This window comes from Thunnus albacares, chromosome 19 (genome assembly GCF_914725855.1).
Source record: "Thunnus albacares chromosome 19, fThuAlb1.1, whole genome shotgun sequence".
Classification (NCBI taxonomy): domain Eukaryota; kingdom Metazoa; phylum Chordata; class Actinopteri; order Scombriformes; family Scombridae; genus Thunnus; species Thunnus albacares.
This window is the reverse complement of record NC_058124.1, coordinates 29,089,794-29,112,597: the sequence shown is the minus strand read 5'-3', so window position 1 is coordinate 29,112,597 and position 22,804 is coordinate 29,089,794. Positions and strand designations below refer to the sequence as shown.

Here is a 22,804-nt window from a genome sequence, read left to right as displayed (position 1 = left end):
ACCTTGGATTAAAGGATTAAACTGGCAATGTTCAACATTTTTCTGTCAACAAATCAAATGTTTGGATCCAAAGCAACAATGAAATGATCTCCTAACAAGTATTGTGTGGGTGTAACCGAAGCTTAATGCATTTTATTCCTCTGTGTCATACTTGACCACAAACTATTAAAAACACATTAGTCAGTCACACTGCTGCACTGGTTGTTCTTGCGTCCCTGAAGAGTGGTCACGTTCCAGTTCTGACCCTGAGCTTAAATTAGCTCTTCTGTCTGAAACTGAAAACCGAGTTTCTCTCATCTCAGGGTGAACAAACTAAGAGTTTTCACTGTTCCTGCTTTCTGAAACAGGGCCGACGTCCTCAAATGTCTTGTTTTCTCCACAACCCAAAGATATTCTGTTTACTGTCAGAGGACTAAAGAAATCAGATAAATATTCACTTTTGAGAAGCTGGATTTCTTTTTCTTAAAGGATGACTCCAAACAATTAATTGATTATCAAAACAATTGATGATGTAAGAGGACAGCTTGCTTGTTTTTGAATATTTCTGAACTAATATTTTTATTCCTAAGAGAGGAAGACAGACTTGTTTCCTATTTCAGGGACAAACTTTTCTTTAATTCCACAGACTCATAGGTTGAGGTCTCACAACGATACACTGATCAGTATCAAACACTGTGTCAAAACTCTTGGAAAAGCCAGAAGGCTAACTAAATCATCCCCTGAACTAAAAGCTTAAATGACCTTTGGGGTCATTTGAACCAGAGAAAGTACCAGATAACTCCACACAAACAGGACCACTGGACTGTTAAGACTCATTTTAAAATATTATTTTTCATTATTTTTCCTTCAAGTTGAAGGTTTAATGTATATTCATATATAAACTTAGTCTTCTTAATAGTCTCACAGTACCTTGATATCTACAGTTTTGACATGAAGGTGGGCCATAGTGACACTTGAAGTGTGATTATGTGAGTAAACCCTAAATTAAATTCCCTGAGCATAAGGATTAATAAATCATAACTCCGCCGTTTCAGTAACAACATTTTTCCTTCACACACTTAGAGGCACTATTTCTCAGTGATTTAAAGGCCTTATTATTCTTTTTTTTTATTAGTCTCTTTTTTTATGTCCCAACAAGAACTCTCAGATCTTCCACAGCTGTTCTTTTAGAAGTTCCTAAAGTGTCCCACAAGAAATCTGGTGAGGCTGCTTTCTGTTTAAAACACCCACCCGTCAGGTCTTAGGACAGCAAACTCCATTGGAATTTAAAAAAATAAATAAAGAAAGAAAGACCTGTCCTTTTAATTTGGCTTTTCATTTGGGTTATCTTTACTGGTATCATTGTTAATGTTTTACTGTATCGTGATCAAAATGTTTGTTTTACTCTTGTTTTGTTAAGCATTTTGGGCTGTATCTTTCCATGAAAGGTGCTATACAAATAATGTTATAATAATATGAAGAAGAAGTAGAAGAATAATGAATAAAAATCTAATCTCAGCATCTGTATCAGCATTTGTGTTTCTTAGGTATCATTGCTAATAAAGATATTTTGGATCGGTTCACAATTTTTCAAGTGTCTTAAAACAAGATCAGGTGCCTTTTACTTTTACTCTGAAGGCCAGCGGAGTCTACCGGAAGTTTTGTTTTTGTTTCCGGATTTTTGCGCGCTTTACGGAACACAGTTAGCATGTTTGGATGCGTTAGCGCGGTACGAGCTGAGTGAGCATGTTAGAAAAAGGCTTCAGAGTTTAGTTCTCTGTTCTTTGACTCTACGATCTGTGGAAAATGTCCAGATTTCAGGAACTTAAAGATTTATTCAAACAGCGGCTGATAAATGCGGCTCGCGGTGATCTGTTTGGACATTTCGAGAGATCGATATCTGGAGTTGAAAAGGAGATCGATCACAAACGGAAACTGCTGGATATGGTTTTAAACCCCGACATGAAGCTGCAGAGAGCAGGTTTGCAGGTCTTAGGACAGCAAACTCCATTGGAATTTAAAAAAATAAATAAAGAAAGAAAGACCTGTCCTTTTAATTTGGCTTTTCATTTGGGTTATCTTTACTGGTATCATTGTTAATGTTTTACTGTATCGTGATCAAAATGTTTGTTTTACTCTTGTTTTGTTAAGCATTTTGGGCTGTATCTTTCCATGAAAGGTGCTATACAAATAATGTTATAATAATATGAAGAAGAAGTAGAAGAATAATGAATAAAAATCTAATCTCAGCATCTGTATCAGCATTTGTGTTTCTTAGGTATCATTGCTAATAAAGATATTTTGGATCGGTTCACAATTTTTCAAGTGTCTTAAAACAAGATCAGGTGCCTTTTACTTTTACTCTGAAGGCCAGCGGAGTCTACCGGAAGTTTTGTTTTTGTTTCCGGATTTTTGCGCGCTTTACGGAACACAGTTAGCATGTTTGGATGCGTTAGCGCGGTACGAGCTGAGTGAGCATGTTAGAAAAAGGCTTCAGAGTTTAGTTCTCTGTTCTTTGACTCTACGATCTGTGGAAAATGTCCAGATTTCAGGAACTTAAAGATTTATTCAAACAGCGGCTGATAAATGCGGCTCGCGGTGATCTGTTTGGACATTTCGAGAGATCGATATCTGGAGTTGAAAAGGAGATCGATCACAAACGGAAACTGCTGGATATGGTTTTAAACCCCGACATGAAGCTGCAGAGAGCAGGTTTGTTTTCTTTCTGCTGCTTCTGGACTTTATTACTGTCTGTTATATATTGATTATTCTCTGTAAGGGTCGTTTTGTTTGCTTCTCGTTTTTTGTTAAAGCACAAACTCCAGTGGTGGAAGAAGTATTCAGATCCTTTACTTCAGTAAAAGTACCAAATACTAACTAATAAGTATTATGAGCTTGATGTAGTTAAAGTATTGCAGTAAAAGTACATAAGTATTATGAGCTTGATGTAGTTAAAGTATTGCAGTAAAAGTACATAAGTATTATGAGCTTGATGTAGTTAAAGTATTGCAGTAAAAGTACATAAGTATTATGAGCTTGATGTAGTTAAAGTATTGCAGTAAAAGTAGTGGTTTGGTCCCTCTGACTGATATATTATTATATATGACATCATTAGATTATTAATAGTAAAGCATCAGTGTTAGAGCAGCATGTTACTGTTGTAGCTGCTGGAGGTGGAGCATGGGGATATTCATCCTATATCCATATTAGAAACAGTACATTCACAATCAATAATCACATTTAAATTCATTTCCTTTCTGTAGATATAGAGATTATTGTCAATTGTGTGTGTTAAAGAGTGTGAATGGAGTGGTACAGTGTGTGTGTGTGGGGGGGGGGGGGGACCTAAAGAGTTAAAACAGCCTTTCTTTAATTTCAAACTGAGACACGGAGAATGTCGCATCACTCCAGCCAGCAGAACTGACCTTTAATGCTCTGAGTGGGAGTTTATGTCAGTGATGCTAAACAGGCTCAGAGAAATCTCTTAAAGAGACCATTTTAGACCAGTTATCTGAATTATGGCCTGAACTAAAAGCATAAAACTGACCCTGAGGCCACATGGACCGGAGAAAGACTAAACATCCCCCAACTTAAATGGGACACAGACTCTATTATCTTATTGGACGAAAGCCATAAATTCTAACTCACATTCCTGAAGCCTCTCTGATAATCTAAATTAAATGTCTTATTATTATGCTTGTGCATATAAAAACTTGTTTTTTCTACATGTGACCCTACTGACCTTGTATATTTGTACTTTAAATCACTTAAGTGTTTAACTTTTGATCTATCAACCTCATAGATAATCATATTTTAGTAGTTAAATTAGATAAGTAATTGTATTGAAAGAGTGGATTCTCTGAAGTAAAAGGAGTTTCCTTCATTTGTCTTTGTGTAGCTTTACAACAAATGAGCTCAACATTAATAAAAAATAACAAATGTCTTGAAACTAGATTATAGCTGCGATGATTGATCCAGGGCCCTGTGAAATCTGTTTTAATTTTTTCCCCAAATTCAGTGTTTTCCATTTTAATTTTTCTGAATTCTGTGTTTTATGATTGTAAGTACGTCTTGTTATCTGAAAGAGAGTGTGGGATGAGTCAAATTTCAACAATTCAGAAAGAAAGCGAATGAGATGAGTGTATATCAATGAATTTAAAAATGATGCAACACAACATTGCACTATTTTTTTAATCAAAGAAAGCGCTTCAATACACAGTACACTCAGACGTTAGCATGAAGGAGTGAAAGTAATCCTTACTTATTAATAATCAATAAATAACATTGGTAAAATGCAGCTTACAGTAAAGAGACATGAACATTGATTTGCTCAGGACCTCCAAAGGTCAAGGTTAAGCCACTAGCCAGCAGTGGGGATGGGTATCGTTAGGCTTTTATCTTTATCTTATCCAGTTTATACTTACTGGTTCTTTTTCATTACTAAGGAAGACCAAAGGATTGTCTTAACATTTTAATGTGCAGAGATGTGTAAGGATGATCAGATTACCTTTCTCCTTTGCTAATGTGTTTAAATGTACCTTAGGAGGCCGACACTCCTCTCTTTCCATCTCGGCTTGGGCCCAAATAAGGTGCCATTCTGTGTCTTGGAGTAAACAGGACATGTTAAGGGGCTTGAGGCTGTTCCTTGATTTGTGTCTTTTGGTGATGTGGCTCTTAGTAAACATACATGTGCATGTAAATGTAGCTCGTGGCTGTGTGCCATTGGCTGTGATCCATAAGTTTGTTTGATTTGACCGATCACAGATTATTTCTTTGTTCCTTTTGTCACTATAATATAATAGGGTTTGCTTATTGCTCGCTGAGACAAACTGATGCAACTCTTTGTGTGTTCTGTCTCCTTATTGTACAATAATATATTTTTAAGAAGTTAAACACAGCAAATAGGGTGATTGTGAATTTGAAATTGTCACTAGAAGATGTTCAGCTAATTTGAAAAGATGATGCCAATGTAGGCCTTGACCTATAGCAGCCTAACCATAACCAAAACGACATCTGTTGGGTCTGGGGGTAATACAACTGATATGTTTGAGATTACATTTAATGGTATGATGATGATTACAACATAAGACAGATAGGCTGAATATAAACATAGTTACTGAAACAGTGGAAGGGTGCAAACACATCCCTATAGGTCTACATGGTGGACAATATAGTTGCACTGTAGCAAGGTTTCCGCCGGTGGAGTTGACCCCCGGGGTGAGTACTTGCTGTCCTATGTTTGTACTTTTTAAATAGAAAACACACGTTTTATATTGTGATATTTAGATGTTTCTTGACTGGAAATGACATTCTTGCAACCAGTGAGGACATTCTGATAGAAAACAAAGCAATCAAACTGATTTTGTTACTAACGCTCGCATCGCATTCAGTTAGCAAGCAGTTTATTTATATAGCACCTTTCACAGACACCAGTCAAAGAAATAAAATCAAATACAATCAAATCAAAATAAATTTTAAAAAGTTAGGACACGCAGTAAGAGTTCTGAAGTCTCTTCTAACGATTCTTTTTACAAGGTCTCAGACCTTATTCAGCTGGTTATACCTGGGGGCATGTCAACAATTAGCATGAGGAAATGTTAAAGCTTTACAAATACTCTGACTTTTCAAATCTTGTGTGAACACCCAGCAACCATGGGTTCCTCTAAGCAGCTGTGAAAAACTCTGAAAATGAAAGTTATTGATGCCTCACAATGCAGGGGAAGAAGATAGCAACAAGATAGCTACAAGAAGATAGCAACAAGATAGCTACAAGAAGATAGTAACAAAATAGCAACAAGATAGCTACAAGATAGCAACAAGAAGATAGCAACAAGATAGCTACAAGAAGATAGCATCAAGATAGCTACAAGAAGATAGCAAAAAGATAGATACAAGAAGATAGCAACAAGATAGATACAAGAAGATAGCAACAAGATAGCTACAAGAAGATAGCTTGAAGATAGCTACAAGAAGATAGCAACAAGATAGATACAAGAAGATAGCAACAAGATAGCTACAAGAAGATAGCAACAAGATAGATACAAGAAGATAGCAACAAGATAGCTACAAGAAGATAGCAACAAGATAGCTACAAGAAGATAGCTACAAGAAGATAGCCACAAGATAGCTACAAGAAGATAGAAACAAGATAGCTACAAGAAGATAGCTACAAGAAGATAGCCACAAGATAGCTACAAGAAGATAGCTACAAGATGGCTACAAGAAGATAGAAACAAGATAGCTACAAGAAGATAGCAACAAGATGGCTTCAAGAAGATAGCTACAAGATGGCTACAAGAAGATAGCTACAAGAAGATAGCAACAAGATGGCTTCAAGAAGATAGCTACAAGATGGCTACAAGAAGATAGAAACAAGATAGCTACAAGAAGATAGCTACAAGAAGATAGCCACAAGATAGCTACAAGAAGATAGCTACAAGATGGCTACAAGAAGATAGAAACAAGATAGCTACAAGAAGATAGCAACAAGATGGCTTCAAGAAGATAGCTACAAGATGGCTACAAGAAGATAGCTACAAGAAGATAGCAACAAGATGGCTACAAGATGGCTACAAGAAGATAGCTACAAGAAGATAGCAACAAGATGGCTACAAGAAGATAGAAACAAGATAGCTACAAGAAGATAGCAACAAGATGGCTTCAAGAAGATAGCTACAAGATGGCTACAAGAAGATAGCTACAAGAAGATAGAAACAAGATAGCTACAAGAAGATAGCTACAAGATGGCCACAAGAAGATAGCTACAAGATGGCTACAAGAAGATAGCTACAAGAAGATAGCAACAAGATGGCTTCAAGAAGATAGCTACAAGATGGCTACAAGAAGATAGCAACAAGATAGCTACAAGAAGATAGCAACAAGATAGCTACAAGAAGATAGAAACAAGATAGCTACAAGAAGATAGCAACAAGATTTTTTGTTACTCACCCGTTTAAATTTTATTAAGCCGTAAAGTTATGCATAATGAAGGACATGGCTGCTTTGAGTGACAGGTCCGCCAGCCGCGAGGTGGCTTGTTTCAGCCATTCGGCCCGCCTCTTTGCTTGTTTTTGATTGGCTGGGAGTTAGGCAGCGTCACGCACTGCCAAGATGGAGACGGCCGGAGCGGCTCACTTTGAGCTTCAAAACTGCTGTTCAGAAACCAACGGGTGACGTCACGGTAACTACGTCCAAATATGGACGTAGTTACCGTTGGAGGAGTTGGAGGATGGAGAACCTTTTATAGTTGAAACTGTACTTCAGTGCCTCAAATTTATAAGAAATGATGTGGAGGAAACCTGAGGCTGAGGTCTGGAGCCTCTGGGCAGTTTCCTGCTGTTTCCAGACGCCTTGTTCTCCATCCTAAATTCAAAGTTTTCTTGTAATAATCTATTTGATCCACAGTAGTCTTTGGGATAATGTGACCAGACTTCAGGTTTATTTTCTGACTATGGGTTTGAATTATTTCAACTTTGTTTCTGAGAAATCCATTTTTTTCTGTCCGTTTGGTACGGTAGATACTACAGTACCCACGGGCCTCAGCTGCTGTTGCTATGGAGATGAATCAAGTCATAGGTGTGAATCACAGGTGTAGTAATATCAGCCAAATCATCCATGCCAAACTGATTTAAACTGCTGAAGGTTTCATTAGTTTTAAACAGGTCTTTAGTTTCCTTACGCACGCAGAGTGATTATATATGTTTATGTGAATGAGTCACTATTACTGCTGAATTTATATTTTAACAACATTTTAATGTTGCCTCTGATCAAGGGGGAGCTAAATTGAGTAAATTTGACTGTTGGGTAGTTAAAATACTGTATAATGACAATGCAAGGTAGCCTAATTTATAAGGATATAATACTCCTGCATATTTTTATATTACAGTATAGATATTGTATGAATATGGTGAATGCAGATATGTACTTTGCGTCACTGATTGACATAAAATAAGTGTATCAAGCTTGGCTTAAAAATTAACTCATGGTTTCCCATAATGTGTATGTATTTCAGAGTGTCCTGCAGACGTCCAGCAGCTGTTGGAGAGTAAAGAAGAGGTTCCCCCTGAGCAGCAGGAGAGGAGCTCCAGTCTGCACCAGGAGAACCCAGAGTCCCCACACATTAAAGAGGAACAAGAGGAACTCTGGACCAGTCAGGAGGGAGAGCAGCTTCAAGGGCTGGAGAAGGCTGATATCACCACGTTCACATTCACTCCTGTCCCTGTGAAGAATGAAGATGATGAAGAGAAACCTCAGTCCTCACAGCTTCATCAAAGACAAGCTGAACAGATGAAAACAGAAGCTGATGGAGAGGACTGTGGAGCATCAGAACCAGCCAGGAACTCACATCCAGATAGACATTTACAATCTGATACTGATGACGAGACTTCAGATTCTTATGAACCCGACACTGATGACAGTGAGACTGAGACCGAAGACACTGATGAATGGAAAGAGACCAGTGATCCTCAGTCAGGTTTAAAGTCTCATATGAGTTGTAATACAGGGAAGAGATCACTTAGCTGCTCGGAGTGTGGTAAAGAATTTTGTCACAGGGCAAACCTGATCATACACCAGAGAATGCACACAGGGGAGAGACCTTTCAGTTGCTCAGTTTGTGGTAAAAGGTTTACCTCCAAGGGGTCTCTTGTGAGACATAAGATAATTCACACAGGAGAGAAACCCTTTAAATGCTCAGTTTGTGGTAAATCTTTCAAACATTCAATTCTGTACTACCACATGAAAACTCACACAGGAGAGAAACCATTCAGTTGCACAGTGTGCAGTAAAAGTTTTATCCAAAAAGCAAGGCTGTTGTACCACATGAGAATTCACACAGGAGACACACCATTTAGTTGCTCAGTTTGTGGTAAAAAATATGCACACAAAGTAAATCTAAAGGACCACATGACAATCCACACAGGGGAGAAACCATTTAGCTGCAGTGCTTGTAACAATAGATTCAGATATAGGTCACAGCTCAAAAACCACAAGTGTTCTAATGAGTCATCACCAAAGCCTCTCTGTGAGAAACGCAAAAAACCATTTAGATTGTACGAATGCTCTGAGTGTGGAAAAAAGTATACACAAAAGGCAAACCTGATCGTACACCAGAGAATCCACACAGGGGAGAAACCTTTCAGTTGCTCAGTTTGTGGTGAAAGATTTAAATGCAAGGGGTCTCTTGGGAGACATAAGATTAGTCACACGGGAGAGAAACCCTTTAGTTGCTCAGTTTGTGGTAAATCTTTTACTCAGTCAGGTCTGGAGTACCACATGAAGGCTCACAAAGGACAGAGACCGTTCAGTTGCTCGGTTTGTGGTAAATCTTTTATTCAAAAATCAAGCCTGAACGTCCACATGAAAATTCACACTGGAGAGAAACCATTTGGTTGCTCATTGTGTGGTAAAAAATATGCATACAAGCTAAATCTAAAATACCACTTGAAAATCCACACAGGGGAGAGACCATTTAACTGCAGTGTTTGTAAGAGAAGATTCATATTAAAGTCAGAGCTTCAAAAGCACAAGTGTGTTGATAGGTCATTACCAAAGCATCCCGATGAGAAATGCAAGAAATCACTGAGCTGCTCTGAATGCGATGCAACATTTCGTTCCCTTTATCTACTAAATGCCCACATGAGAACACATAAAGGACTGAAAGTATATACTTGCTCAGTTTGTGGTCTAGTGTTTGGGACTAAAACCCATCTTGAGACACATATGGGAAGCCATACAGTAGAGAAACCATACAGCTGCTCAGTTTGTGGTAAGACATATAAAAACAGCCGTGGTCTTGCGAAACACATGACACTCCACCCAGAGGAGGACCGATTCCGCTGCAGTGACTGTGGCGAAGGATATCGTTGGCAGTATCAGCTGAAAATACATGACTGTCCTGCTAAGTCGTCTCAGCAAAGCAAAACAGGCTTTAATGAAAACGACTGTAGAGGATTGAAACGATCCAGAACCTTAGATCCAGACAGACATTTACAACCAGATACTGATAAAAAGCCCAAAGTGTCCTTTCAAACTGATGACAGTGCTGACATTCAGTCAGATTTCACTAATCAAAGAACTAAAGACATATCTGTAAGTGATAAAGAATGTAACACTGACATCAAAGCGTTTAGCAGCTCTGATGATAAGGCCAAAATCGAACACAAGACTGGCGACATTGTTCACAGTGATTTTTACAAACAGACTAGACAACGTCAGTCAGATTTAAATGATCTAAAAAATGAGAAAGGCTCTGTAAGTGCAAACAGATGCTCAGTTTTTGGTAAAAAATTTACACAAAGAGGAATTATGCAACACATGGTAGTCCACTCAGGGAAGAAACCAGTCCGCTGCAGCGACTGTAATGAAACATTCTTTGGCCATTTTCAGATCAAGACACACAAGTGCCGTGGTGGGTCACTGCAGGGAAACAAAGCTGGCTTTAATAGAGAGGATCACAGAGGATCAGAACAAGTTAAGAAGTTGGATCCAGATAGACATTCAAAACAAGATACTGATAAAAAGACATTGGAAACTAATGGCAGCGCTGACATTGCTTTTTGGAAAGAGACCAGGCAACATCAGTCAGGTGCCACTTATCAGAGAAATAAAGATATCTCTCTAAGTGATGAAGGATGTAAAACTGACAAAAAGCCATTTAGCTGTTCTGATGGCAATGCCACAATTGAACACAAGAAACTATTCTCCTGCATTGTTTGTGAGAAAAGATTCACTTTGGATTCAGAACTGAGAAGCCATGAGTGTGATGGTGAGTCCTCACCGCTTCATCAAAGCCAAACTAAGGACCAGATCACTGCCAGAGGTGAAGGTTTTACAGGGGAAGAGACTTTCTGCTGTTCAGTTTGTAATAAAGGTTTTAGTGAGAGCAAGTCATTAGTCAAACACATGAGAGTCCATACTGACCAGAAACCATTTAGTTGCTCGATTTGTGGTGAAGGATTTACATGGAGGAGATATCTGACAAAACACATGGAAGTCCACAAAGACAGATGCATTAGCTGCTCTCAGTGTGGTAGAGAGTTTGACAGTGAGAGACAACTGCATCTACACATTGTGATTCACAATAGAGAAAAAACATTTAGCTGCTCAGTGTGTGGTGAAAAATTTGCCAAGTGTGAAAAATTAAGGATTCACATGAGAAGTCACACAGGGGAAGAGCTGAAGGAGGCTGATATCACCAAGTTCCCATCTACTCCTGTCGCTGTGAAGAGTGAAGATGATGAAGAGAAACCTCAGTCCTCACAGCTTCATCGAAGACAAACTGAACAGATGAAAACAGAAGCTGATGGAGAGGACTGTGGAGGATCAGAACCAGACAGAAACTCACATCCAGATAAACATTTACAACCTGATACTGATGACAAGACCTCAGACTGCTCTGAACCCGACACTGATGACAGTGATTTTTGGAAAGAGACGAGTCAACATCCGTCAGTCTCTGACAAACATGTGAGGTGTAATACTGACAGGAAACGATTAAGCTGCTCTGAGTGTGATAAACCTTTTACAGAAAGAGAAAGTTTGAGCCAACACATGGCATTGCATACAGAGGTACAGAGGGAGGCAAAGCAGGAGAACCCAGAGCCCCCAAACATCAAAGAGGAACTGGAGGAACTCTGGACCAGTCAGGAGGGAGAGCAACTTCTAGGACTGGAGGACACTGATGTCATCAAGGTCAAGCTCAATCCGGTCCCTGTGAAGAGTGAAGATGATGAAGAGAAACCTCAGTCCTCACAGCTTCATCAAAGACAAACTGAACAGATGAGAACAGAAGCTGATGGAGAGGACTGTGGAGGATCAGAACCAGCCAGGAACTCACATCCAGATAGACATTTACAACCTGATAGCGATGAGAATACTTCAGACTCTTCTGAACCCGACACTGATGACAGTGATTTTTGGACACAGACGAGGCAAAGTCAGTCAGATTTAAAATCTATGAAAAATAAAGGGTCTGAAAATGACACTGACATGTGACCCTGACAAGGCTTTTAAGTCTTTTAACCCTCACAGTGATGACAGTCTTGACAGTGATTTTTGGAAGGAAACCAGAGAACGTCTGTCAGATTTGAACTCTGACAAATAATGAGGAATGAAACAACTTGGAAACCTCACTTTGAGTTTCTTACTATTACTTGAACCAGATATGTAAACATTTCTGTTTGATTCAACCCAAATTGGGCTTTTATTGTGTTGTAATAAATGCTTTCTATGTTAATGATCAAAACACATTGTGATCAGATCTCAGCAGAGTTTAAGTGTCGTACAGTGTGGCCACCATTTCTGGTGGTTCATTTGAAGATGACAATAAAACTAAAACTTGAAAACTAACCTTGAAACCTTTTTTTATAGGGCTGAGTATTTTCATTATCAAGTCATCTATCAGTGTTTCCCAAAGCCCAATATGACGTCCTCAAATGTCTTGTTTTCTCCACAACCCGAAAATATTCTGTTTACTGTCACAGGACTAAAGAAACCAGAAAATATTCACATTTGAGAAGCTGGAATCATAATAATCATAATAATTTTTTTCTTAAAGGATGACTCCAAACAATCAATTTATTATCAAAATAGTTGATGATATGGGAGGACAGCTTGCTTATATTTGAATATTTCTGAACTAATATTTTTTATTCCCAAGAGAGGAAGACAGACCTTATAACCTTATAACTCTCTTTTTGGGTCCTGCTTATGTACTAATTTCCTACTAACTTCTAATTTTAGAGTACATTCCTGAGTGACTTGACATTGGTAGAGACCTTGTCAGCCTTTTCTTTAAACCAATGCCTGAATTTAATGTGAAGCAAGGACCTGATCCCTACTTGAACCAGATAATGGTGAATAGCCGAAGACTTCAAGAATAATTATATAACTTTGATAGGTGTATGATAATCTATTAATGAGATATTAAAATTCAATATTATCACATTTTTCATCATATGACAACATTGCCTTGTCTTCTTAACACTAAAGAGTACGGGATGTTTCATGAACTGCACTCAAACTTTTGTAATTTTTGTGTTTTGAAGTGAAAGTTATGTGGAATTCATATTTGAAGCCATGTGGTCTGAATGTTTAGTCACTACAAAATGTTATGTTTACAGTCACCTACTCGTTGTTTACTATAATATATTGTTTGACAGTTAAAAGCCCCCTTAGTGTTCAAATCACACTTCGAGGCACAATTTTCCAATGATTTAAAGTTCCTACTCTCATTTTTAAATTCCTTATTCTTATTTTGTTTTATTATTCCATTTATTATGGATTATTAGGATGTTTTGCTATGTTAATAAATGTTTTCATTTATCTTTAGTCATTGTGGTTTCTTTTGAGCGCAGCGGACAGAGGTCACTGTTTTGAAAAGAGCTTACTATTTATTTGAGACTGATCAATTAAACATCCTAACATGAGTTCAATTGAAGAATAAAAGTAGAGATTAAACCATACAATTTTAGTCATTGGACATCTGGATTTGAAACTTTCAGAGATATGAGTTGAGCAAATGGAAAAGCCGGGGCCCAGTGCGCTGGTAGCTTGCCCAATTCCTGTCTTGAAAGGTAACATGGAAAGAATGGTGAATCAATCAATCAATCAATTTTTATTTATATAGCACCAAATCACAACAAAAGTCATCTCAAGGCACTTTTCACATAGAGCAGGTCAAGACCGAACTCTTAAATTTCCAGAGACCCAACAATTCCCCCATGAGCAGCACTTGGCAACAGCAGTAAGGAAAAACTCCCCTTTAATGGGTAGAAACCTCAAGCAGACCCCGGCTCTTGGTGGGTGGCCATCTGCTTTGACCGGTTGGGTTGAGAGAGAGAAAGAAAGAGGGAAAGAGGGGGGGGGGGGCTGAATAACAACAATCATAACAGCAACAGCCAGGGAAGGATGCCAACAGGACTGTGAAGGACCGCAAAGGCTCAGCCCAGAACCCAGGGTTTCCTGAGAGATGAGAAAGCACAAAAAAAATCTGGGAAAGAAGCAAAGTTAGTGACATGCATTGATGTTACATGAATGCATACAGATGGAGAGGAGGAGGAGGAGAGAGGAGCTCAGTGCATCATGGGAAGTCCCCCAGCAGTCTAGGCCTATAGCAGCATAACTAAGGGCTGATCCAAGGTAAGCTTTATCAAAAAGGAAAGTTTTAAGCTTACTCTTAAACATAGAGAGGGTGTCTGCACCCCGGACTGAATCTGGAAGATGGAATTTTGATTCTTTTGAATATGTGGCTCTTCAGTTGAATTCCCCCCCTTGAGCTTTATTTCTAAATATCCACAGGCAACCTAAATACTGTGTTACCTTTTATTTTACCTAGTTATTGTTGGTGATTTTAACATCCATGTTGACAACCCCCAGGACAGAGGGGCTAAAGAACTGTATTATGTTCTTGATAACTATGGACTGATCCAGCATGTGACAGAGCTCACACACAACAAAGGGAAACACTCTGGACTTAATCATCTCCAAGGGTCTGAACATTTCTAAGGTTGTGGTGACTGATGTTCCCTTCCACACTCGCCCTCTCTTGGGTCTCAGTCAGTGATCTTGTAGATAATTTCCGTTCGAAAATTACAAATGTCCTCGATGCCATTGCACCCACTAAGGTGAAGGTTGTCTCTGGTAAGAAAAGATCTCCATGGAGAAACGCCACACCGGTCAGAATAGAGAAAAAGAGGGTGTTGAACAGCTTCTACAGATTGTCAGCACATCTCTTCTCTCAGGTGTCTTCCCACAGGCTCTGAAAACTGCTGTCATCAAACCACTCTTAAAAAGGAACAATCACAAATAATTGACAAAAAGCTACTTTTCAACAGCTGAACAACTTTGTGGCACTAAACGACCATTTTGATGTCTTCCAGTCACCACAGCACTGCGTCTGCTCTTGTTAAGGTCTTCAATGACATACACTTAAACACTGACAGTAGCAGAATTACAGTATTAGTATTACTGGATCTCAGTGCTGCATTTGACACGATCGACCACAACATATCACTAGACAGACTGGAAAACTGGGTGGTGCTTTCTGGCACAGTACTGAACTGGTTTGAATCCTACTTAAAGGACAGGGACTACTTTGGAAACCTCACTTTGAGTTTCTTACTATTACTTGAACCAAATATGTAAACATATCAGTTTGATTCAACCCAAATTGAGCTTTTATTTTGTTGTACTAAATGCTTTCGCTTTGCATTAAGAAAGAATGTTATTCATTGCTATCTGTTTTGGATTATGGTGCATCTGTGGATATACGTGCACTGATGTGCTAACGGGATCCTGTCTACCATTCATCTGTTTATCACATGTTCATCACTGTAATCTGTACAGGTTAACATGGTGGACCTCACTAAAAATATTGAGGAAAATTCATATGATTTCTGGTGGTTCCTCTGCGGATGACAATAAAACTTAAACTTTTACCCGTTTCATCTTTCTTGATAGATAGTTTTCCAACATTTGAACTTACAATTTAAAAGTTTAATGATGCATGTTGTTTGTTACTGACTTTGTCTTAAATACACAACAAAACTAGCTTTTTGTGATTGCAATGAGAGAGGGTGCGAGATGGAGAGGAGAAAGAAAAGAAGTCTCAGCTGTGACACTTGTCGTCAAATCTTTTACCCCAAACTGAGCATGTGCGAGAACGCAGCTTTTCTAGCTTATTGTGCTACATATCACAACCTCTTGACTTTGTACTGAAGTTCTTTGAGAGATTCATAATGTTGTACAAAGCCAAGAGGTTGTGATATGTAGCACAACAAGCTAGCAAAGCTGTAAACACATGTTCAGTGGCGTCTGCCTTACACAGAACTACTCTCTGGAGACTGAAAACGTGATGCTGTTATTAGTCTTTGGAGCCGTTTCTAAACCGACTAACATGACCAAACTTCATTATAAAGAAACATGTCACCCAGTGCAGCAGTGTGACTCATTGACCTGTTTTTAATAGCTTTTGGACAGAGGAATAAGATATATCAGGCTTTGGATAAACACACAGTACTTGTTAAAATCAGTTCATTGTTGGTTTGGGTCCAAACACGAGATTTGTTGACAATACAAAAAATATAGAAAATCACCAAACTTATTCTTTAACATGCCACCTGTATCTGGATATGTTATCTGTATAAAGGATGTTAATGCACTGTGTGAAAGAATGAGTTGTGATCAGATCTCAGCAGAGTTTAAATGCCGTACAGCGTGATTACCTACCTCTGTCTCTTCCTGCTCAAGCTAACCACAGTGCCCGAGGATATAACTGCGATCCACGCATCACTAGCGTACCGTGATTCGGGCAGACAGGTGGAGGACCCAGATGCAGACTCTACGGACTGGCAGGTAAATGAGAAACTTTTAATGAGGAATCAAAAAACACAGGTTTACAGGTCATAATGGGGGCTCGGTCCGATTTCAGGAAAACAAAATCAGGCACGGGGAAGGCAAAGGTGAGGTCCAGGAAAAGCAAAGCAAAACAAAGGAAAACTACACACTAGAAAACAGGCTGGAACACTAGACACAGGTACTAAGACATACTGGCACTGACAGAGGGGAACACACAGACTAAATGCTGAAAAGGGAAGGATAACGAGGGACAGGCAGGAAACAGAAAAGGGCAGGAAGTGAAGTATCTAAAACGAGAGGTGAGTCTATCAAAAATAAAACAGGAAACGATGAATGAATGTCATGAAACAATGAAAAGCATTATCTAGGGAGTAGGTGCAATTACTGAGCGGGAACAGGTGAGCTGGTGGGTGTGGTAAGCAGTAAAGAAAGTCTGGGGGCATCTGGTGGACAGGTGGAGAAATTGCAGTTCTATTCCCGGCTCCTCCAGTCTGCATGTCGAAGTGTCGAAGTGTCCTTGGGCAAGACACTGAACCCCAAATTGCTCCTGATTGCTGTTACATCAGTGTGTAAATGTGTGTGAATGGTTAGTTCCCTCTGATGGGCATGGTAGCCCCTGTACCCATTCAGCGTATGTATGAATGTGTGTGTGAATGCGTGAATGTGGCTCGTAGTGTAAAAGCGCTTCAAGTGGTCGGAAGACTAGAGAGGCGCTATACAAGTATAGTCCATTTACCATTTAAAATACATACAAATAAGCAAAACAAACCCAAAATGTGTATTGGAGCCTCAGCTTTGTCCAAACTCACAGCATTACAGTATTACAGTTCTTCCCATGGTGCTTTCAGAAAGTTTTTGTATTTTAACATAACAGAACTTTCCTGGTTTCCCTTCACAATCATTGTCAACACCATCTTTAATATCAGGTTCAAACATCTGTTCAGTTTGGCGTTGATGAAGCTGTGAGGACTCACCAACACACTTACGGTCTATGACGCTCTTCTTAATCTTCAGTCACAATAACTCCTGTGTGGATGTGGACTGTCATGTGGTATATTGGATACCGGTCCGGGTATCATCGGATAATTCATAATTCATTTGTAATTCAAAAACCAAAGAACGGCAAATCTGTTATTTGTTTCAAAACAAAAAACAAAAAAAACGTTTTAGGTGTCAGAATCAAATAATGAAAGAACAATCAAACGCGGCCCGTTTTCGGTTTCTGCCGAGTCGTTTTATCGTTTTTCCTTTTTGGATTGAATATCCAGCACGTCTGCGGACATCAAGCTAATTCCTTTTTGAGTTTGAAACCAAAAATGGAAGTCACATGGTTTTTCACTTTTTTCATTTTAAACCAAAAACGAAAAATTAAATCACGTGATCTATTCCTTTTTTGTTTCCCAACGAAAATACAGAAAACCAAATTCAAAGGACCGGGCAATTTTGGTTTAGAAATCAAGTATTTTTGTATGATAGCGGAAGCGGCTACATTAGCCTACCCATGATCCTCAGCGACTGTTGCTATGGTGAAGACGCCGGCGACAGCCTTAACATATAGTCAATATAACATTATGTAATACTGCAGATTATTGATTATGATCAGGATCAACGTACTTTACTGAACATTGAACTGTAAAGAAGATAATGTTGCTATGGACAAAGAAACGAAGGTTATGAAATATATGATGGTGACAAGAGAATAAATTAAACATAAATAATTAATAAATAATTACATGATGTAACAGTGGAGGTTGAATAAAATGCACAATCTAAAGTCCAGTTTGATGAGTGTAGGGCTTAAATGAGGGATGTGACATGTAAAGTTCAGTTTTATCCCGTTTACAGACACACGCGCGCGGCTGTCGCTGGCGTCTTCACCATAGCAACGGTCGCTGAGGATCATGGGTAGGCTAATTTGACCGCTTCCGCTATCGTACAAAACTAACAAAAATACTTGATTTCTAAACCAAAATTGCTCGGTCTTTTGAATTTTGTTTTCTGGATTTTCGTTTGGAAACAAAAAGGAATCGATCACGTGATTTTGTGGTTTTTGGTTTAAAATGAAAAAACGAATTAGCTTGATGTCCGCAGACCTGCTCGATATTCAATCCAAAAAGGAAAAACGATAAAACGACTCGGCAGAAACCAAAAACGGGCCGAGTTTGATTGTTTTCCTCTCCATCAGCTTCTGTTTCCATCTGTTCAATTTGTCTTTGATGAAGCTGTGAGGACTGAGGTTTCTCTTGGTCATCTTCACTCTTCACAGGGACAGGAGTGAATGTGAAGTTTTGGTCTTCTTCCTCTTCTTCTTGATATTTTTTTGGCAGTTGGCAAATAAAACGGTTCATTACCACCACCAACTGGAATGGAGACAGGCTCAGGGCTGTAACTACACTGTACCATATTCTACTAATAAGTAAACGAAATTATCATTATGTTATCATTCTCATACTATCAAGTTTGTTCCCCAAAGATAATGAAAAGAAAAACTGAGAACACTGGTTTCTAGAACTTCTCTGTTAAAGATTGTGTAAAACTTTCTATAAATTAGAAATATAACCTCTGTCCAGATTAAAACAACAGATGTTGCTGTTGACTTTGACATCCCCAATAACCCCAGTGTGATCAGCTGTGTTTGTTTCATTAATAAAGGAGAAATAGGAAACTCAACCAAGTTATTTTTCTAAAACAAACTTTACTGACAGCAACTTAAAACTTTAAGATATATAGTAAACTATATAGAACCACACACTGACATTAATGATTATGTTTTATCACCTTTCTTGTTCGTTACAATGTAGATTCAACACATTCAAACATCTGTCAGGCCAACTGATATAATCTTATACAGGAAAAAACAAAATAAGTCACACACTCAACGAATTTAACTGGTAGAGAATTAAAAATATTCACCAAAACGTAGAAAGGTTTGAGAAGTTTCCATACATGAATTGTGAATGTGTCTCTGCAACAATAACTGAAGTATATAACTTAAGGGCTGGGTGATATGATGTTATATACCACCAGACAACAGAAATGTTGTTCACCCTCAGACATTTTTACACTTTATTTTTATACCCTGGTATGTCTGGTGGTTTTGGTCCAGTGTGGCCAAATTAATGTGTATGACTTTTATTGCAGTTTTGGATTTATAGTACTGTTCTATCAGGATGTGTGAAGGATTTGTCTGGCAATTTTCTACATTTTTCTTATCGTCAACAAATCTCACGTTTGAGATTGAAAACACAACAATGAGCAACACCACTTGGTGACACACTCCTTCGTCCCTAAAGAGAACACTTACCGTACTTTGTTTAAAAAATAAGATAGTATTCCTAAAAAGTTATCCTATCACTATTTTTACTCTTTGGAACCATTTCTAAACAAACTAACATGACCAAACTCTTCTGGATGCAAACATGAGATTTGTTGACAGGAAGAAAATTATAGAGAATCACCAGACTTATCCTTTAATTTGTTGTCATCTGGTTATTTTATCTATACATGTCATTTATACCATCCATCTCTACTTTTAAGTGGAAATATGGCAGTGCTATCGGTCAGTTCATCTGCAGAGCAGCCACCCCACACTAACCGCTAACAGGTAACAGCTACATGTCAAGTCTCATGTTTTACCTGTAAAGACTGATCATCAATGTGAAATCATCAGGTTTATACACAGTTAAAGAAATAAGTGTGTATCCTGGTCATAGTTTAGTAACACTGTGGAGCAAAAGCAAAGTGCCGATCCCTGGATTAATTTTGTATGTTAATTAAAACTAAGAAATGTGATATAGCAAACCATCCAACAATAACTGAAACCCAAAAATTTTCTTTTTTTCCTCTAATCACTGATTTTTTTTTTTTTCAGATTGTCTGAAAGTGTGTACCATTTTTAAATTGCAAGCTGAACACAGATACATAATATATGTTACACAGCAGTTAAATTAAAAGAAAGATTCAGCCATAAGGTTCAATGTCTGTAAATGAGATTTTGACAATCGGTTAATATTTTTACATTATTAAAAAAAAAATAAAACAGGCACTGTGGGAACATATTGTATGATCTGTGTGCAAAGAGTAAAAAATTGTGGCACTGAGAGCAGTTGCAATTTACTTGCAATAATCCCCAAACAGTAGAGGGAAAATTTGAAAAGTGAAATATCTCAATAACTGAAACAAATACTTAAAAGAAACAAAATTCTTCCTTAAGAAGGGTTTGGCTTTCTTCCTGAATGTCACAATGTGTCTCTAGCTCATTTCTCTTGTTTCTTCTGTATGATATTTCATGTGATTATTGAAGCTTTGCCTCCAGGTAAAGCTTTTCCCACACACTGAACAACTGAATGGTTTCTCTCCTGTGTGTGTTCTCATGTGCACCTTCAGATGTCCACTTTCAGTAAAACGGTTACCGCACACCGAGCAAACAAAAGGTTTCTCTCCGGTGTGGATTCTCAGGTGTTTTCGTAGCGATCCACTGCATGAAAAATATTTCATACAAACTGAACAGCCGAAAGGTTTTTCTCCTGTATGAATTCTCATGTGTTCCTGCAGATTTTTCTTGCGGCGAAATCTTTTACCACACTCGGAGCAGCTGAATGGTCTCTCGTCAGCGTCACATGTACTTTTGCTTTTGTGGACGTCGTTTTCCTGAAGAGAGTCTGACTGAGGTTTCTTGGTCTCCTTGGAATCATCAGCAGTGACTTCAATCTGAAGTTTAGAGGAGTCTGAAGTTTGTGAGCTGCTGGCTGGCGGCTCTGCCTCTCTGTTCTTCAAGATTTGATTTGGATGGAGCTGGGAAGACTCACCAGCACACTTGTGCTTTTTGAGGTTGTAACGCCAAGCAAATCTTTTGCCGCAAACACAGTACAGGAAACGTTTCTCCTCTGTGTGGACGGACATGTGGTTGCTCAGATATCCCTTCTGTGTAAATCCTTTATCACAAAATGAGCAGCTAAATGGTTTCTCTCCTGCATGAGTTCTCATGTGTATCTTCAGATTTTCTTCACCAAAAAATGTTTTACCACACTCAGGACAAATATATGATTTATTTTCAGTGCTACGTCCCATTTCACTTAATGGAACTTTGTTATTTGTCTGAAAGTTTAAACCTGACTGAGGTTCACTGGTCTCCATCCAATCATCATCTTTGTCTTCAGCCTCAGAGGAGTCTGAAGTCTTGTCATCACTATCTGATTGTAAAGGTCTTTCTGGATGTGAGTTCCTGGCTGGTTCTGATCTTCCACAGTCTTCTCCATCTGCTTTTGTTTTCATCTGTTCAGTAGAGCTGCTGGCTGGAGGCTCTGAACCTCTGTTCCCTTCAGTTTGGCTTTGATGAAGCTGTGAAGACTCACCGACACATTTGTGGTTCTTAAGCTCATGACGGTAAACAAATTTTTTGTCACAAACACAGCACCGGAATCGTATCTTCCCTGTGTGACGTGCCATGTGTTGTATCAGATATCCCCTTTGGGTAAATTTTCTTGCACAAACTGAGCAACTAAAGAGATTCTCTTGTGTATGAGTTCCTGCGTCTGTCTTCAGATGATAACTGTAGCAAAGTCGTTTACCACACTCAGAGAAGTTCAACGAATTTCCACCAGTACTGCATCTCATACCACTTGCAGGTGAACCGATACACTTATGGCATTCGACTCCTGAGTGCCAAACAAATCTCTTGTTACAAACGCCACAACTGTGTCGTTTTTCCCCGATGTGGACCGCCATGTGTTGTATCAGATATCCCTTTTTTGTGTATTTTTTTCCACACACTGAGCAACTGAAGGGTTTCTCTCCAGTGTGGATTCTCATGTGTGTCTCCAGAAATCCATTTTTCGCAAACCTTTTACCACACTCAGAGCAGTTAAACGGTTTGTCAGGAGAATTACATATCATATCGCTTACGGGGGCTTCATTCTTTTCCCTGGTCTCCTCCCAGTCATCACAACTGACTTCAATCTCAGCTACAGACATTTCTGAGGCCTTGTCATCAGTAACTGGTTGTAAATGTCTATCTGGATTTAAGTTCCTGGCTGGTTCCTCTCCATCAGCTTCTGTTTTCATCTCCTCAGCTTGTCTTTGATGAAGCTGTGAGGACTGAGGTTTCTCTTCATCATCTTCACTCTTCACAGGGACAGGAGTGAACGTGAACTTAGTGATATCAGCCTCCTCCAGCCCTTGAAGCTGCTCTCCCTCCTGACTGGTCCAGAGTTCCTCCTGTTCCTCTTTAATGTGTGGGAGCTCTGGGTCCTCCTGGTCCAGACTGAAGCTCCACTCCTGCTGCTCAGGGGGAACCTCTTCTTTACTCTCCAACAGCTGCTGGACGTCTGCAGGACAGAATTAAATACAGACACATTGACATTTGATATGGAAAGCATTGTCACTCAACCGTGAAATCTCCTCCCTCAATCAAGTTGTGTTTATTAGATATCTAACAGATAGCAGGCTGACTACATTATGATCTTCACTC

At 38.9% G+C, this 22,804-nt stretch overlaps 2 protein-coding genes across 6 annotated transcripts in view; one reads left to right on the top strand and one right to left on the bottom strand.

Moving 5' to 3' along the window:
* Nucleotides 1–12,327, top strand: part of LOC122969997 (zinc finger protein 62 homolog) — a 30,677-nt gene extending 18,350 nt beyond the window's left edge. The window contains exons 2-3 of one of the 5 annotated variants that reach the window (XM_044336065.1): nt 1,739–1,960; nt 7,991–12,327. In XM_044336065.1, the coding sequence (XP_044192000.1) occupies nt 1,786–1,960; nt 7,991–11,973 (4,158 nt within the window). In that variant the 5' untranslated portion in view covers nt 1,739–1,785 and the 3' untranslated portion in view covers nt 11,974–12,327. Of the gene's footprint in view, nt 1–1,668; nt 1,961–2,399; nt 2,692–7,990 lie in introns of those variants that run through there. The other 4 variants (XM_044336066.1, XM_044336068.1, XM_044336064.1 and 1 more) reach the window with 4 other exon arrangements.
* Nucleotides 12,328–19,128: 6,801 nt separating this feature from the next.
* LOC122970021 (zinc finger protein 260-like) lies at nt 19,129–22,712 on the bottom strand. Its single transcript, XM_044336107.1, has 2 exons — nt 22,687–22,712; nt 19,129–22,456 (listed from the first exon to the last, which is right to left on the bottom strand). The coding sequence occupies exons 1-2, from the start codon at nt 22,710–22,712 to the stop codon at nt 20,587–20,589; spliced, it is 1,896 nt and encodes a 631-aa protein (XP_044192042.1). The 3' UTR covers nt 19,129–20,586.
* Between the last annotated feature and the right edge of the window lie 92 nt (nt 22,713–22,804).